This window comes from Chrysochloris asiatica, unplaced genomic scaffold (assembly GCF_000296735.1).
Source record: "Chrysochloris asiatica unplaced genomic scaffold, ChrAsi1.0 scaffold00020, whole genome shotgun sequence".
In the NCBI taxonomy this organism is placed as follows: Eukaryota; Metazoa; Chordata; class Mammalia; order Afrosoricida; family Chrysochloridae; genus Chrysochloris; species Chrysochloris asiatica.
The window spans coordinates 17,434,077-17,453,327 of record NW_006408538.1 but is presented as its reverse complement, the minus strand read 5'-3'; the positions used below and the strand labels follow the sequence as shown (position 1 = coordinate 17,453,327).

Here is a 19,251-nt window from a genome sequence, read left to right as displayed (position 1 = left end):
AACCTTCACTCAATCCACAATAAAAAGTTAATAATAGGAGCTCTGGTAGCGTAGTGGTTACGAATCGGGCTGCGAACCGTAAGGTCAGCGGTTCGAAACTATCAGCTGCTCCGCAGGAGAAAGATGAGACTTTCTACTCCCGTAAAGATTTACACCCTCGGAAACCCTGTACAGGGTCGCTATGGGTCGGAACCGACTCGACGGCACTTAACAACAACAACAACAACAATAACAACAAAAAAGACACAATTATAGCACCAGCTAGTTTGGCCAATGTTCTCCAGGAGGCTGTCTAGGCTCTAAATCAGGGTTCAGTAAAAGGCATTACTTCTCCAACAGCTGTGATTCATGGGTCCAGGAACCAAGGAGTAGAAATGGGAGGGGCATCATTTTCTTTTTCTCCTAGTGAATAACTGGCAACATATTTGCTTCCTGTTTGTCTTTGGCTGGGTTTTCTAGAGAGGCAAAATCAGTTAAGCTTATATATGTATATATGTTGTTGTTGTTAAGTGCCATCGAGTATGTATATATACAGAGATATTTATCTCAAGGAAATGGTAGAAGCTGACAAGCTCCAACTGCATGGGTCAGATGTCAGGCTGGAGGCTTCTCCTGACTCCCATAACTGCAGGGGCTGAAAAACCCAAGGTCTGCAGATCAGGTGAAGGCTGATGACTGAGGAAGTAAATGAATCCAATCTTGTCAGGTAAGATGGCAGACTGCTGACTGAGAGGCTGCAAAGGTCAATGACACCCCTTATCAGGAAGTAATGAGGCAGCCACTGATTCAAAAGTACAAAGAAACAGAGTCAGACGATGAGCCAGATGTAGGCTCCAGACCAGCAAAAAGCAGCAGAGCTTTGGAAGAGCATCCACATATATTGAAAGCAGGTTATATTTCTGAGGAAATTTCCTTGTAGTGGATTGACTGTTCATAGTAGATCTCATCATGGAAGAGATTACATTGCATTTCATCCTGGGGGATAACTACATTATAAGTATGAAACAACAGAGCCTCATGGTCCAGTCAAGTGGACACATAACCTTAACCATCACACTTTCTCTGTAACTCTGTGGGTTGGAGGTCTTGCTTCCAAAGGAAGGAACACTTCCACCTAGAGACGCAATAGTATTCCACTGAACTGGAAGTTACGAATGTCCACCCAGCCACTTTGGACTGCTCATGCCTTTGGATCAACAACTGAAGAAAGAAGTTACTGTACTGGCTGGTGTGATTGATCCTGACTATCAGGGGAGAAATCAGATTGTGACTACATGATGGACGTAAAGAAAAGTATGTGTGGAATGTAGCATATTCTTCAGGATATCTTTTAGTATTACCGTGTTCTGTGATTAAAGTCAGTGGAAAACCACAGAAACCCAATTCCAACATGACTATTAATTGTCCAGATAATTCAGGATTGAAGGTTTTGGGTCACCTCTACCAGGCAAACACCCACAAACAGGTGAGGTACTTGCTGAGGAAGAAGGGGATATAGAATGAGTGGTGAAAGAAGGTAGGTCTAAATACCAGCTACAACCCATGAACAGTTGCAGAAAAAAGGCCTGCAGTTGTTATGAGTATTTCTTCCTTGTATGTATGCATCAAATACTTTTGTTTTCTTCACTTATAAAATAGGATGTAAATGGGGCTAGTGCATGTTTTGTTGTATGTGTGTTAGTTGTATCATGTTAGGTACACGTATGACTTTCTTTATAGATTGTGTATGGTTTTAGAAGATGTGTACAGGTGCCAAGTTGACAACGGGTAGACTGTGATGGTTAAGGTTGTGTGTCAACTTGACTGGGCCCTGATTCTGGTTTTGCAGTTATGATATAGCTACTCTGCATGATGAAAACAGATATATAATGTAATCACTACCATGTTGACATCTGTTATGAGCACCAATCTGTTGAAAGGGAGTTTCCTTGGGCATGTGACCTGCATTGAATATATGTGGAGGTTCTGGTAAAGCTCTCTAGTTTTTTGCTTGCTCTGGATTCTGCATCTGGTGTTTATGATTTAATCTCTGGCTCTTAAGACTTGAGCCAGCAGCCTGTCATCAGCAGCCTGCTAATCTTGGGATTCATTCACCTGTGTAGGCTGTGAACCAGTAGTCTGCTGTCTGATCTGCCAGTCTTGGGGTTATCAGCCCCTGCAGCTATGTGAATCAAGATAAACCTCCAGTCTGATGTCTTGGGACTTGCCAGTCTCTATAACTGTGTGCCATTTTCTTGAGATAAATCTCTCTCTCCCTGTCATCTATCAGGGCTTCAAGAAGTTAGTGAAAAAACAAAACAAAACAAAACAAAACTCCATTGCCTTTTAATTCTATCTTTCCATAAACCCTCATGAAAGCATTCCTGGTTTTTCTTCTCTAGAGAACCCAGCCTAAGATACCACACAAAACAGATAATTTCCAACCCCTGCCTGAAGTCCTTGTAGATTTCTCTTTCTTAAAGATTAAATCCAAACTCCTTAGCATGGATATATGGTCCTTCCAGTTTTAGCCCTAGCCTGTCTCTCTAGTATTTATCCCAGTTACTCCTGCTTCCTCTCCTGACTCCTGTCCTCTCAAACTACTTGGGTTGATGGCCTATACCTTTCTACCCTTGTATTCCCTCTTATTGGAAGGCTCTGATCATTCTTTTGTTGTTAGAGCAGATTAATTGAGATACAATTCATATACTATTTAGTTTGCCCATTTGAAGTATATAATTCAGTCAGTTTTAATATGTTCATAAAGTTGGGCAACTGTCACCACAATCAATTTTAGAATATTTTCATCACTCCAAAATGAAACTCCATACCCATTAGCATTCATTACCCATCCTCTTCTCCCTCCCCTCCCCCAGCTTCTGCCAACCAGTAACTTTCTGGATCTGCTTTCCTAAAGATTTGCCTATTTTTGATATTTTATATCAATGGAATCCTACAATAGGTGGTCTTTTGTGACTGGCTGATTTCCCTTAGGGTAATGTTTTAAAGGTCCATCCATGTTGTAGTATATTCCTTTTTTTTTTTTTTTTTTTACTGTAGAGACTTATTAAAAATTGAGATTATAGTTCACATACCTTAAAATTCATCCTGTAAAGTATACAGTTTAGTGGTTTTTAATGGTTTTAGTTCATGGCTTTATCCCTTTAGGATTTGTTGTTGTTAAGTGTCATCAATTTGGTTTTGACTCATAGCGACCCTGTATAAGTTTTCCAAGGAGCAGCTGGTAGGTTTGAACTGCTGACCTTGTGCTTAGTGGTGTCCAGTGCTTATCTTATAGTGCCACACCATGGTTCTAGGGATAGAGGCCCTTTATATGGGCTCCTATAATTTAATAACATTAAATGTGGTTACATTATATTGTAATATAACTATCTGTTTCCCTGTCCATCTCTTTGTCAAATTTTGAAATCCTTAAGTTAAGGTTGATGCCTTTTATCTCTGTATCTCTGGTGCCTATCAGAGTGGTTAACCAACATACTCAACACACACAAATATTTTTCAGTGAATGAATGATTATTCATCCATACTGAAATGACTATAGGAGATCCCGTAGTATTAATTGAAGGAGTAGTCTACAAACAGTGGTAGGTTTTTCCATGAGGTGGGTATTGTGGTATGAGAGATTCTGATTGCTAACCATAGATTCGACCTGGGTGCCCACAAAAGGAGGACACTCAAAAGCGTTTTCTTCTTTATTAGGTCAAATGGGAGTGTTCTTCTTCTTAATGTATGCTGTTCTTCTGAACTCTGTGTTTAGATTTTGCCTCTAGTGTCCTCTGGATATCACATCATCCTTGAAAATACATTACCTCTTCAACATTACTCACACTGCTTGGAGTGTCCTGTGTATTAACCTTATATTTCTTTTCATATTTTTCAAGTAGCCTGTGATTCACTGGCTGATACTGTGTTCAATACTGTATGGACCTTGGGTTGCCGCCCCTTTATGAATAGTCAACGTGCAGCCTGCATCTGTGCAGAGGAGGAGAAAGAAGAGCTATGAGGAAGACATCCATTCTAATTTTGAGCGACAACACAGATTGTCTCCTCCTTTCTCCCACCGTCTGTATACCATAAAGCAGGAGAAAGGAAATACTGCTCTTCACTTAAAAAAAATTAAGTCATATTTTTCAAGGAGAATTGAAAACAGACATGGCGTGACTTGAAGGCTGTTCTTCATTTACGACTGGCCTCCTCAACGAAGACGCATTGGTCTGGAAATTCAGTTCTTAGCTTAAAGACTAAAAGCAAACCTAGAGATTCCTGGACTTGGTAATTTACATTCCTAAGTGAAATTTTGGGGAATCCAACCGCTGGAAGACAATGACTTTCCTCTGATCCCTGTTTCAGTTGCCAGTAAGCATTTCACATTTAATAAAGTATACTTTTTAGAAAAATTGAAAAGAGATGAATTGCATTACCACTATTAAGCTTCCATTTCCTGTCCAAAGAAAGCAGAAACAACCTGGTAAGTTACACTAATGATAACATGATTTTCCTCAGTGCTGAAGAGATGACAACAACAACAAAAACAGAGAGGGCAGGGTCAGAGGTTTATGTGATTCAGAACAACGGAGGTTACGGGCAGTTGGAGTTAGATCTGTTGAGGTCTTTCTTCCTCCAGTGACCTCTCCTCTTTCTTGGTAGTCCTAACTATTCAGTGATAGAAAAGTCATGCTGAGATCCTGGAAGCAATGGAGAGAGCTAGGAAAAGGTCCCTGAAATATGAGAGGTGTAAAAGACAGCTGGTCATTTCCTAAATGATGATTCTCTGCTCTGACTACAGATTAGAAACACTTGTGAAGCTTAAAAGACAGAAAAATCCACTTAAAAATCAGAAAAACTAGATGATGTCCGACTACTACTACTACCAACTGTGCTTAAAGGGATCACGTTAGAAGGTCCTGGATAAAGTGGGGAAAAAGGTGGACTAAAACTCAAAACTCATAAAAAACAAAAAGACTTATTGGTCAGATGCAACTGGTGGCCCTTAGTCACCCTTCAGGTCTGGAAATGAACTCACTCCCATGGTTCAGTTTTCACACAATTTGTTGTTGTTGCTGAGTGCTGTTGAGTTGGTTCCCACACCTAGCGACCCTGTATAGGGCTTCTAAGGAGTAGCTGGTGGTTTTTAACCACCAACCTTGTGGTTAGTAGTCCAGTGCTGATCCTACAGCACCACACCAGGACTCCACAATTGTTGTTAAGTGCCATCGAGTCAGTTCTGACTCATAGTGAACCTGTATGGGATTTCTGAGGAGTGGCTGGTGAGTTTGAACCACCAACCTTGAGTTTCCAAATGACCTTGTGGCCCAGCGCTTTATATCCTACAACAGACAGATCTCCACAACAGACAGATCTATAAGGGGAACACCACCAGTGAGGTAGCACACCTTAGATTAATCAACCGTTTGAAATCTAAAGGGCAGCATTTACCTAAGGACATAGTTGAGAAGGCTTAGGAAAGGAGGAATGGAAACAGGAAACACAGGAGGAAGTGGGATAAGTGAGGTTACCCTGTGAGGAGTGCAGTCAATGAGAAGAAACAAAGCGTGTATGAAGTGTTGACTGGAAAACTGAGCTGCTCTGCAAATCGTCACCCAATTCACACTAAATTAAAAACAAAACCAAAAACAGGTTGCTGGGGGTAGTGCTTACATATTGGTCTTTTATACACATTCCCCCAAGTGATTCTAATGCACTGAGGTTAGCACATCACAGCCAGTGAGACAAATCGAGCCCGATGCCTGTTTTTGAAATATTTTATTGGAACAGAACCACTCTCTTGTTTACATATTGTCTATGTCTGTTTTCACACTACAACATCAGAGTTAATATTTACCATCTGACCTTTATAGAAAAAGTTTAGATCATTTTCTAGCTCTAGATATTGTGTTTTTGCCCTTCCTTTTGTTAATCTCACTGTGGTTCTTTAAGAATTGCTGATTATAGTCATTTTTTTTGGTAGTTTTTATTGTGAATTATGTGATAGTTGACATGGAGAACATTAGCTTTACATTCATCCTATCATATATTGTTTCATTGCCATGATTACAATCCCCTCCATGCATCATCAACCCACCAAAGGGTACACCCCACAAGCCTGCCCCTCAGTCATCAGCACACAGCGCCTCTCCCTCTCTGGGTCTACAGTCCCCAGCCACTCCCTCTCTATGATCGCAGCCATTTTTATAAAGAAAATAAATTTTTTACAAAACCGTAGAAGAATTAGCAGAGTTAACACTGGGTTTAACTGCAGATAAAATTTATTTTCTGTAGTTCACATATTTATTTCAATAAAATTTATCAAGCACCTACAAAATAAAGTACTATGCCTTTTTCTTGATATAGAATACCAAAGAAGAGGACATATGGTACCAAACTTCAATTTTATTTACAGTTCAATCATGTAACTACTCAGATGGATACTAATAAATTTATTAACATCTACTAAGTGAAAACATTTTACTTAAGGCAATGTAAAGACATCAAAAGAGAATATTGTTCAAGAGAAAACCCATACTTTAAAAATTACATACTATCATGTTGATTAACCAATAGGTTAGGGTTTCAAACTCACCAGCCACTCCTTGGAAATCCTATACAGGGTGGCTATGAGTCAGAACCAACTCGATGGCACTTAACAACACAAAAATACTGATAACCAAGAAACTCTGGTAGCATAGTGGGTTATGAGTTGGACTGCTAACCATAAGGTCAGCAGTTCAAATCTACCAGCCACTCTGTGGGAGAAAGATAAGGCTTTCTAGTCTGCAAAACCTTGGAAAGCCTGTACAGGGTTGCTATGAATCAGAAGTGATTTTACAGCACATAACCACCACCAGCATACTGATAAACTTCCAAATCCAAACCCCCTAAAATATCTATATTTGAATTAAAATTCCTGGATATGATTCTTATTTACATATTTAAAGAGTCTTTGGGTTCTTTAGTTATCGTTTAATAATTTTTTATGATTTCTAATTTGAAATTTATTTCAACTTTGAATTTCTGCCTCTTTGAAATTGATTTCTAACTTGAAAAAAAAATGTTTTTATGGTCCTACTTCATCGAATACACTGTTTTATTACAGGGGAAAATGTTGAAGATGGGGCAAGCTTCTGAGTGGACAGCTTAGCTGTCAACATAAGAAAGAGGCAGTCCCTCCTGGGCCTTGCTGTTCATCAGTACTGTGACTTTTGCCAGCTTTGGGGACTAGAATCAGAGTTTGCCCAAATTCACAGAATGAGGCTTATAAAAGGTAGATTTTTCTCGGATGTTGAGGGTGTGGGGAGAAATTCCAAGGAGACCAGCCGAGGGCCAGGGATGAAGTATTGGGTCCCTACTATTCCCCCCAGTCAATGAGGATCGGACCGCCTGTCAGCACCTGGTTCTGTAGACCAGCTGTGTCTTCTTCCGCCGTGTCCCGACGCATTCGCCGGTGGCAACCTTGGGCACAGCGAGACCGCTCATCTAGCATTCCACAGACAAGAACCCGGCAGTGTAGAAAAACTTCCTGAAAAAGTGATAATGATAATGAATTAAGCCAGTAGTACCTGCCTCTTATTGAGTATGATAAACCACACACTGTGTTAAAGTGTTTCATAAACCTTACTTCCTGCATTCTTAACAGCATATGATTAGTTATTATATATACCCATTTTCCAGATGAGAAAATTGAGGCTCAGAGAGCTTGACAGACTTGCCCAAATTCACACACCTAGTAAAGTGGTAAGGTTGGAATTTGGGTCATATGGGTAATTTTAACTTCTGCACTGCTCTAGAACCAGAGAGATGGGTATCTGTAGATATGTATCCAATAAGCTTAACATCTTCATTCTTCACAATAAGACCTGGGGATAACATGGGCTCCTGTGTGCTTCTCTTGTCAAATGACACGTTCATCTTTCTCCAAGCTTCATTCAATATGTAACAGCTCAAAGTTTGCTGCCTTACCGAGGATGGAGATGAAGATTAGCCATCATTTTGAGCAACTCTGGTATAATGATGTAGTTAGAAAGAACATGAAAACACTGCCATTCAGTTTAGGAAAGAATGTTGACCTCAAACTTTCTTTTGTTTAATTTTTCAATAACTGTAGTTTAAAAACTCCAATCCCTCAATCTTGACATAACGATCACCTTTTTAATGCAGTCTCTTATAACCTCTATGTGTAGATATTTTAATCACATTCTATATGCATATAGAATTACTGGTTTAATTTCATTACTTACCATAACAATTTTTTTTTTCATACTTATCACATCTGTTTGTTTGTTGTTGTTTTTCCCCCCATACTTATGTGGTGTTGTAGGATAAGCACTGGACTGTGTTTAACCCCAAGGTTGGCAGTTTGAAACTACTCCTCAGAAACCTTATATAGGGTCACTTTAACAAGACCTTTTAAAGGTGTTGAAGAGCAAAGATGTCAGCTTGAGGACTAAGGTGTGCCTAACGCAAGCCATGGTGTTTTCAATAACCTCAGATGCATGCGAAAGCTGGACAGTGAATAAGGAAGACCATAGAAGAATTGATGCTTTTGAGTTGTGGTGTTGGAGGAGAATACTAAAATTGCCATGGGCTGCCAAAAGAACCAATAGATCTGTGTTGGAAGAGCTGCAGCCAGAGTGCTCTTTAGAGGCCAGGATGGCCAAACTTTGTTTCTCATACTTCAGACATATTGTCAGGAGGGACCAGTTGCTGGAGAAGGATATCACGTTTGGTAAGGTGAAGGATCAGAGAAAAAGAGGAAGACCCCCAGTGAGATGGATTGGCAAAGTGGCAGCATCAATGGGCTCAAGCATGGCAACAGTAGTGAGGTTGGCCCAGGACCTGTCAGTGTTTTGTTCTGTTGTACATAGGGTCATTATGAGTCAGTTCTGACTCAATGGCACCTAACAACAACAACAGGTGGGAACATGGCACTTACCACCACCAACAACAATCATTTTAATGGTGGCTTAGTGTTGCATTAAATTGATACAATGTTGGGGACAACCTCTTTTATAGTTCATTATTGTTAAGTGCCATCAAGTCTGTTACGACTCATAGCGACCCTGTATAGGGTTTCCGAGGAGCGCCTGGTGAACTTGAACCGCCAACCTTGCTGTTCAAACCGACCTTTCAGTCCAGTGCCATACCAGGACTCATCTTTCAAAATAATGCTTTATAAACACATCCAATAAGCCTTTGTGGGGTTATTTTGTTTTTGAGAAATACTAGAATTGGAAGTTTTTAAATAAAAGAATATGATTATTATTACATATGCATACTACCACACAACTTTCCAGAAAGTACATCAATTTACTTTTAATGGAAAAAAATCACTATACTAAATTTTAATATGCTCCGTCAATACAACACACACACACATACACACACACACACACACATATATATATATATATTTTTTTTTTACAACTTCCCTTTTATTGTATATTGCCATCCGCATCACCCAGGTTAACATGTGGTGTGGCACTGTAGGATAAGCACTGGACCAGAAGGTCATTTTGAACTGCAAAACCAGTGGTTCAAATCCATCAGCTGCTACTTAGAAACCCTATACAAGGTTGCTATGATTCAGAACCAACTTGATTGCACTTAACAACAACAACAAACCCTATAACCAGGCAAGCACTGTAATTTATAATTTTTATAAATTTATAAATCATGGGATATCTTACTATTAGTCTTTCCTGTGAATTTTCTATATTTAGATCAGTATTTTTTGCTGTGGATCTATCATACTGGATTTTCAACCATACCTGTCCCCAAAGATTTATAATGCTGCTCATATAGTATTTTTGAACGAGCATGGTTATTTTATTGGAAGGGTAGATCATTGTGATATTAATAAAGTTGTTACACTTTTAGATGGCCAGTTTTACAGTATTTTTCCTAGTGCCAATAGGGATCATCACCTTGGGGTCTTGGAATGTTGACAGTTGAGACATGAGAAAGAAGAAGGCTCGGGTCAGGCGATTATAGGGGCAAAGTGTTCAGCTCACCTTGTGGTCTTTGCCCACAAACTTGAAGACTGGGACCTGGAAATGCTTTGCTAGGTGATCCCGGGCTGTGTACTGCTTGACAGAGTCATCTGAAACACAGCTTCAAGTAGGACAGGAGAGCACATCAGACTTGATGGTTTAAACAGACGTGGAAACACTATCCAGTCCAACATGGCCCAAGGAGAAGCAAACTGGGTGGAGAGGGCTGGGCTGCACTCAAGCTTTTTGAGAATGAAGGAAAAATGCAATCCCTTCCCTGTGAGGGCATCTTCAGACACAGCCCTGCCGATTACCGATGTCTGTTCTGTCAATCATCCTCTGTATTCACATACCAGGCAGAGGACTTGCTGTTGTCAGTGGATTTAAGTATTAGCAACAGTGACACCATTTATTTTAAAGGTACCTATTGAATCGACTCGACGGCACATCACAGCAAACAACTACAATACTGAAAAAGCGGCATTTTCCACTGTAACATATTGTAGGAATTCTGCCTTCATGTACTTCGTCAATGATTTGAGAAGGCTCTCCTGTAAATTAATTGAATATTTATTGGATCCTGATATACAGACTTGGTGTGGTGCTATACGATAAGCTCTGGGCTGCTAACTTCAAGGTCAGTGATTTAAACCCACCAGTTGCTCCTGGAAACCCTATACAGGTTTCTATAACTGACTCCATAGCACTTAACAATAACACCAACAACATGTACCAACCACTGAATGGGATACATAGCTGAGCAAACTAGAAACTCTGGCATAGAAAAATGCACAAAATCTAAGATTCTTAAACAATAACTGGTGCTACTGGGGAAAAGTCATTTACCTCCAAATCATTTTCATTCATCTTTTCCCAAATTTATGCTAAGTCTGATAGGGTTTTTGGTGTAAGTGAAACTTCTAGATTTACCTCAGGGTTAGCCAGGGAAAGAAGTTTTATTAGTTCATTCAGAGGCCAAGTCTTTTCCGTTTTGAATTCCAAAGGAACTTTGTTTTTTCTCCCTGGGAATAGTTTCCTTTGTATGGATACTTTATATTTCCTATCCATCAGGCCCAGGAAAGAAGTGGGATCAGATATGAAACCCTGTGAAATGGGACACTGGTCCCACATACTTATAAACTATTTTCTATTGCATTGCTAGCAGCTGTTTTGGTGCAGGTGAAAAATCCAATAAAATTATTTAAAATAAGGCATCTTAATGTATCTTACCCTGACTACCTAGTCCACTGAACTAAAGTAGATCAGAATATATCATGTGGTTACCACTACTTCATACATTTAGTTATTCATTTTCATTTTCCTGAGGTGACATTACATTTATATCATCTTCTGACTGTGTTCTATAACTATCTATTGCTTCCCTAATCTGTACAGGATGCTCTGCTAAATGCTGCTTTTGTTATTGTTAAGTACCATCGAGTGGGTTCTGACTCATAGTGACACTGTATAGGGTTTCCAAGGAGCAGCTGCTGAGTTTGAACCACTGACCTTGTGGTCGAAACCACCCTTGCAGTCTAGTGCTTTATCCACAGCACTACACCAGGACTCCAGGTCTAGGTGCTGCACAGGATATAAAAATGATTACTATGCTCTGCAATGTGAAGAGATTTATACTCTGGTCTCTATAATAGCAAAATGGACTTCTGATATAGCAGAACTGCAAGGTCAGCCATTCAAACTCACCAGTTGCTCCTTGGAAACCCTATACTGGGTCACTATGAGCTGGAACCAGCTGGACAACACTGAACAACAACAACATCTATAATAATAATAGTAACACTTAATATTAAAATGGCACTTTTCATTTAAATGCCTATACATTTTCAATTTATCTTTATCTAAAAATACTGTTATCATTATTTTTAAAGAGAAAATGAGAAATGAAGAGTTATTCTGTACTCATCATTGCAGAATAACATACATCCAAGAGAAACCCTGGCTGTTGATTTGGAGTTTGCTGTGATTAAATAGTGCTATTTTAGACAACTTGAAGTTTATGTACTAAAGTAATAATGGTGTAGGCTAATGCAAAGTTATTATCCGAAAGTTCAGTACTTAATTTTGGAATTTAATATGTTTATTTGTCTAGAAATCAACCATTCTAATATGGACTCCTGGTGTGGCACTGTAGGATCAGCACTGGATTGTAAACCACAAGGTCAGCAGTTCAAATCCACCAGCTGTACCTTGGAAATCCTATAGAGGGTTGCTATGAGTCAAAACTGACTTGATGGCATTTAACAACAACAAATTACTTGGTAGTGGTGGTGTAACATGGAGTAGGTTTCAACTCATGGCAACCCTATAGAGGGTTTCCAAAGCTATAAATCTTTATGGGAGCAGAAAGCCTCATCATTCTCCCGTAGAACAGCTGGTAGTTTCAAACTAATGACCTTGAGGTTAGCAGCCCAACTTGTAGCCATTGCACTACCAGAGCTCCCTATATAACTTGCTTAGGCTGGTATTACTTTGTATTCTCAGAGGTATACCAACTAAATCCAAAGGTAAATGAATCAGATGTGTCTATTATCAGGGGAAAACCTGCCTGGTTTTAATGTATGCTAAGAACAATGCGTGAATTGTTTTTTAAAATGAATAATCAAGCATTTACAAATATATGTTAAACTGTATCCTGCTTATTTTAGGTTTCTGAAATAGTTTGAAAATTACTCATTTAATAATTTATTTCATGTCACTGTATTGTACATGTAGCGTCCTGGTGGGGTACTGTAGAAGAAAGCACTGGACTGCAAGGTTCAAACTCACCAGCTGCTTGTCAGAAACCTTATACAAGGTTGCATGAGTCAGGACTGACTTGATAGCACTTAACAACAACATAGTGTACATACAGAAACTTCAATTGGTGTGTGTTTTGCTGTGTAGATTCTCAACAACAACAAAATAAAATTTAGAAGGAAAAAACAAATTGAAGTACAGTGTGACAATCAATATGAAAGAACCTAAAACTCCTAAATTCTCAAAGTTCTTTCATGATATTGTAAAACAGTGTTGTTGTTGTTAAGTGCTGTCGAGTCAGTTCTGACCCATAGTGACCCTGTTTAGGGTTTCTGAGGAGCAGCTGGTGAGCTTGAACCGCCGCAGTTGCAGTTCAAATGACTTTGCAGTCTTGACGCATTAGCCCACAGAGCCACACTAGGACTCCATTATAAAACGATAAGCAATATAAAACATTTCAAATAACCTGACACATCAGTGTGAAAATCGGAAGCATCACAGTTTACACCTGGATAACAGCACAGGACTCAAAATGCTGGCGTGACATATATAATGATTCTGCCCTAGTAGCATAGTGGGTTACATATTGGGCTACTAACTGTATGGTCAGCTGTTCGAATCCACCAGTGGCTCCAAGGGAGAAAGATGAGGCTAAATATTTACAGCCTCAGAAACCCTATGCAGGGTCACTGTGAGTCGGAACTGACTCCATGACATACCATCACTCCAGCTGGTGGAGTCCTGTGTGGTGCTGTAGGATAAGAACTGGACTGCTAACCCCAGGGTCAGCAGTTCAAACCCATCAGTCACTCCTGAGAAGCTCTATACTGGGTCTCTGTCAGTTGGAACTGACGCAACAGCACTTAACCACAACAAGATAAACACAGGACTTCTAACTGCAAGGCTGGCTGTTCAAACCCACATGCTACTCCATAGAAGAAAGATGAAGCTTTCTGTTCCTGTGAAGATTTGCAACCTCAGAAATCCTGTGCAGGTCTTTAGGAGTCAGAATTGACTCTACGGCACTGGGTTTGGTATTAGGTGAGGCATCTGGGGTTGGATGAAAGACCAGCTACAAATAACATCTGTCCAAATGACTGCGGTACTCTGAATTCTTCTTATAGTTCAATACTTTCAATTAAAGTACTGTATGGATTTAAAAAAAGAATCATTAATAATGTATTTGGCAAATATGAGGATGGTGCCACCTAGATTACTGTCCAACTGCTACCCAGAGGTGTGTTGGAAGACAGGCTTGAACCCCAGGGACCTCAATACACACGAGCTGCCATGAGTCAGAATTGACTTCAAGGAACTAACAGTGACTACTATGATAGGCATTGAGAAAGGAACGTTTCTAGTTCCGACTGGAAGAAATTAGAGAAAGTTTCATGGAGGAAAGAAACCACACTGAATCTGGAGGGACCAGGAATCAAACAGGAGGGTCTTTGGCTAAGGAAACAGCCTGTGTGAAGTTGGGAATGTGCGGGGGACACATTGCCAGCGATCCTCTCTGGCAGAAGCATGTCAGGAGCAGAAATGGAGAGGGTGAAGGGTGCCGTGAGCCAAGTTGAAAGTCTGAATGTTCCATCATTCCTGGGCAGTGCTACAGCGGGACACTGCCTGTTTACTAAATAGACCCACTGTGCTGTGACTTTTGAGTTCTTGCATATGCTTTATAATGATTGAATTTTTTTCTGCAGCATTTTTGTTCTTTTTGTTACTACATTGTAGGTGCTAAAAGGAGCCCTGGTGACACCATTTAGCATCAGGATGCTGACCTCAAGGTTGGTGGTTCAAACCCACCAACTGTTTTGCAGGAGAAAGATAAAGCTGTTTGCTCCTGTAAAGATTTATAGTCTCAGCAACCCTAAGAAGAAGTTCTACTTTGTCCTACAGTATTGCTATGGGTTGGAATAGATTGGATGGCATTGGGCTTGGTTTGGGTTTGGCATGTCTTCAGGGCTGGAAAATGAAATAACTCAGCTTCTTTAAACTGTTTAAAAGAAAAATAGTCTTTTTGAGTAAAGGTATGATTAATGAATATATAAACTTCACAAGCTTTATTGAGTCAGCAGGTTCCATATTTTCCTAGTAAGTAAATTAGGATTATATATTTATTTTTGTAGCAAGTAAATATGAGGGATAGGAAAAAAAATGGGGGGTGACAAAAATGTTTATTATAGGGTTGGTTGTGGTTACGAATCGGGCTGTGAACCTTAAGGTCAGCAGTTCGAAACTACCAGCCCCTCCGCGGGAGAAAGATGAGGCTTTCTACTCCTGTAAAGATTTACACCCTTGGAAACCCTGTACAGGGTCGCTATGGGTCGGAACCGATTCGACGGCACTTAACAACAACAACAAATTTATTGTATGTGAACAGCACTCCAATGAAGCTGTAAACAAAACAAAACAAAACCCTTAAATCCATACCCTAACTGACTTCATATAAAGTAACTGAAAAAAAGATATTAAAAAATGCTTCTATTTTTCCTTTGAAAACTTTCTGGAGATCAGGTTAAGATGGCAAGAAACCCAAAAGGTCTGGCAGATCCCTACAAGACCTATTACTGGCCATCCAAGCAGCTCAGCATGATAAATTTTCCATATTATGAAGTGAGCTAAGGAGGCTACAGGAATGTGAGGCTAGACTTGCTCTTACATTACTACAAACAGAGCCATGAGAAAGGTCCAGTAGGGATGTGACAAGATTTTGCTTTTCTTTAGATTACCCAGGGGGCTCTATGGAGTGGACATCTGAGAGCTGAGATTCAGGAACCTGTTTTAGGAGGTGAAAGGAGTCCTGTTTAAGAAAGAAGCGCTGCTATGAACTGAGAGGTCAGCAGTTCGAACCCACCAGTGGCCCCACAGTAGAAAGATGTGGCAGTCTGCTTCCATAAACTTAACAGCCTTAAAAAAAACAGTATGGGGCAGTTTTACTTGGTCCTATAAGGTCGTGTGAATCGGAATTGATTGAATAGCAACAGGTTTTTGGTTAGGAGGCAGTTTTCCCTGTCTAGGTAAAAAGTAGCAAGGGCAGGAATTCAGATTCTGAGAGAGGAATAGAGAGAATGGGGTTGGGAGTTTGCTGTTCTTTATTTTAAAGTTTCATTTGCAAGATTCTAATGTACATCAAGGGTTGGGAATCTGTGTGGAAAAGGTCAGTAGCTGCAGATGAAGGCAATTGCTTGTGTGGAGAGACCCAGAGGCGTAAAAGCAAAGTCTATACTTTAAGGGATTCCTCAGGCCAGCTAGTCAAGGGCAAGAAGCCAGGGCACACTTGGCTGCTCTAACGAGACCATTTCCCATTTTATTATGTTGCATTCCATGACTCTACCTGAGACTGTGTCCCACCTGACATTTGGAACAAGGAAGACACTGATGAGACACCACTGTGACTTTTGGGTTTGAGGGTGATTTCCCCTGGGATTTAAGCAGTACATGTGAAAACTGTTAGGCTTTCAATGATACCACAAAACCCTCTACAGTTCACATTCTAAGGACCCCTAAGAAATTTCATGGAAACCTGAATCTTAAAAGAATCCTTGGTATAAATCAAACAAACAATAACAAACATCATTTGATTTTTCTTCTCCTTTAATCTACAAGTATTTCTTCTCTCTCTTTTCCTACCTAACTCTTCCAAAGAGGAATCTACACTTGCTACTCCAACTTCTTAATTGCCCATGTGCTTAGAAACCACTAGAATAAAGAATCAGCTCCCACCCCATATTCATGCTGTGTGAGGTTCAGTGGTAGAATTCAGTTTGAACCACAAGGTTAGTGATTCAAAGTCACCAAGCAGCTCCATGGAAACCCTATACAGGGTCATTATGAGTCAGAACTGACTCAATGACACTTACCAGTAACAACAGCAATGCAGGAGACCTGGATTTGATTCCTGGCCAACCTGTCTCGTGGACAGCAGCCTCTGTCAGTGGAGACTTGCATGCTGCTACGGTGCTGAACAGGCCATAGGAAGAAAGGCCTGGTGATCAGCTTCTGAAAACCAGCTGGTGAAAACCCTATGGCTCACAATAGTCTACTCTGTAATGAACCATGGGGATAGTGCAGGGCCAAGCAGTGTTGCCATGAGGGTTGGGGGCTAACCGATCATGGCTAACCACTGCCTTCTCTCTGAGCAGGTTAATCCATCCCATAGTTTCAGCTATACACAGTGAGTCTCTTCTTCCTCCGGAGTCTTGACCTTATTCTTGGGGCGAACTGATAAGGCATTTCCACAGAGCTTCTCTTCCTATTCATCCTGCAGGCATTTTATATCAAATGACCAAACTCCATCTTTCTACCTCATCTGCTGTTCTACTTTTGTCTATTTGTCATGGTTAATGGCATGTAGTCAGTCACCCAAGCTAGACACCCTGGAGTCTGTTTGGCTCCTTTCTCCCTCACCAGTTTTTACCTCCAAAATGTCAATAATGGTTTCTGGTCACCCAAAGAGCACACAGGCTTTAGTAACAACTGTATATGCTTGGGGATGTGGGGGCAGGAGGGAGAGTTTAGGAAGTATAATTACCCATCCCGGATCAAGTAGTACTTGAGGATTTCATCAATCTTGGACGTGGGGGTAGCAAAGCAGCTCTCCACCAGGCTCTCCAAGCCATTCACGTGCACCAGGGGCTCAATGCCGAAGTAGAGGGAGTCGCGAAGTTTGAGGATGGGTAAGGTTTCCCGGTATGGCTCTTCAAATTCGTTGTCCTTGAAGATCTCCAGTATGAAGGGGAAGACTCCATGGTTGTGGCTCATGATTTCAAGTGGGGAGTTTCGAAGGTTGGGAACATAGCCTTCAGAAATGGTGTACAGGCGAGGGAACTCACAGGTCACTGGGATCAACAGTTTGCTGGTTCGAATGATGATGTCACCACTGCTTCCTGGGGTCTGCTTCGGAAGACCCGTCACAAGATTACTAGCCACAATCTTGTCGTTCACCACCTGAGCCAGGACAGGGTGAGAGAGGGGAGAAATTTTGTGTTTATTTCCACAGTTGGAAGTTCCTGGGTGGTCCAAATGGTTAATGCCCTCAGCTGCTAACTGAAAGGTTGGGGGTTCAAGTTCACCCAGAGGTGCCTTAGAAGAAGGACCTGGTGATCCACTTCTGGAAAATCAATGATTGAAAACCCTATGGAACTTCCCAGTCGCATTTTGAGTGCCTTCTAACCTGAGGGGCTCATTTTCCGGCACTATATCTGACAGTGTTTCTCTGCTATTCATAAGGTTTTCAGTGACTAAATATTCAGAAATAGTTCGTCACTCTTTCTTCCTAGTCTGTCTTTATCTGGAAGGTCATCTGAACCTGTCCACCATGGGTGATCCTGCTGGTATTTAAAATACCCATGGCATAGCTTCCAGAATCACAGCAACTCACAAGCCACCATAGTACCACAAACTGACAGACAAGTGGAGGTGTGTGCCATTTAGTCATTTCCAAATCATGGTGACCCTACTGGACAGTGTACAACTGGCCCATTGTGTTTCCTAAATTGTAACCTTAAGGGTTAGCAGGTTGCCAGGTATTTTCTCCTATGGACCAAGCCACTGGTGGGGTTGAACCACCTTTTGATTAACAGTCAAGTGTTTAATTGGGCCTCCTAAGGAGCTCTGGTAGCGTAGTGGTTATGAATCGGGCTGCGAACCTTAAGGTCAGCTGTTCAAAACTAACAGCTGTTCTGCGGGACAAAGATGAGGTTTTCTGCTCCCGTAAAAATTTACAGCCTCAGAAACCCTGTACAGGGTCGTTATGAGTTAGTTCCGACTCCACGGCACATAACCACCACCACCAAGTAGATTAGTAGCTCTCTGTGTTTTCACTTAGTCAGATTCAGTATGTATTTGTTTAATCCAATGATTGCAAGGGTCTCTGAATTGATCACTTACATCAGGGCTCTCTTGTTTATCCACATTGTCAAGTCCGACTCATAGAGTTTCCAAGGCTGTTAATCTTACCAATACAGAAAGTCTCATCTTTCTCCAGCAGAGAGGTTGGTGGGTTTGAACTGTCAACCTTCAGTTAGTAGTCCAGTGCTTATCTTACAGTGTCACCAGGGCTCCTACCCATCCTGCATACTGTGATTTCACTGTGACTGTCCCTGCTCTATGAGGCAGAACCCCAACTTCTCACCCTAGCATGGAGGCAGATCTTTGAAACATAGTCTGTCCCCATCTGCTTTTCCAGTCTCACCCTTTAATAAGAATTCCTTGCCAGTCAGGATTGAGTTGCTTGCTTACATTGGGTGTATTCCCTGCATAGTGCAAATGGTTAATACACGCAGCGGCTAACTGAAAGACTTGAGGTTCAAGTCTCACTTGAAGTGCCTTGGAAAAAAGATCTGATGATCTACTTCTGACAAATCAGACCTTGAAAACCCTACAGAGTACAGTCAGCCTGCCACACAGGCGGTCCCCGAGTCGGAATCCACCCGACAGCCACTGGTTAGCCTGGAAGCTTCCCCACCTGAAGTGCCCTGTCTTTTTCTCTCCGCACTGTCAATCA

The 19,251-nt window shown here is 40.9% G+C and overlaps 2 protein-coding genes across 3 annotated transcripts in view; one reads left to right on the top strand and one right to left on the bottom strand.

Annotated features, from left to right (window-relative positions):
• Window positions 1-4,039, top strand: part of PLA2G12B (phospholipase A2, group XIIB) — an 89,695-nt gene extending 85,656 nt beyond the window's left edge. Inside the window, exon 4 of one of the 2 annotated variants that reach the window (XM_006835881.1) lies at window positions 3,885-4,039. In XM_006835881.1, coding sequence (XP_006835944.1) covers window positions 3,885-4,003 — 119 coding nt within the window. In that variant the 3' untranslated portion in view covers window positions 4,004-4,039. Of the gene's footprint in view, window positions 1-3,881 lie in introns of both variants that reach the window. The other variant, XM_006835880.1, reaches the window with a different exon arrangement.
• A 3,306-nt stretch (window positions 4,040-7,345) lies between these two features.
• Window positions 7,346-19,251, bottom strand: part of OIT3 (oncoprotein induced transcript 3) — a 33,219-nt gene continuing 21,313 nt past the window's right edge. The window contains exons 7-9 of the mRNA XM_006837469.1: window positions 17,278-17,693; window positions 10,008-10,107; window positions 7,346-7,516 (exon numbers count right to left, since the gene is read on the bottom strand). Of these exons, the coding sequence (XP_006837532.1) occupies window positions 7,346-7,516; window positions 10,008-10,107; window positions 17,278-17,693 (687 nt within the window). The remainder of the gene's footprint in view (window positions 7,517-10,007; window positions 10,108-17,277; window positions 17,694-19,251) is intronic.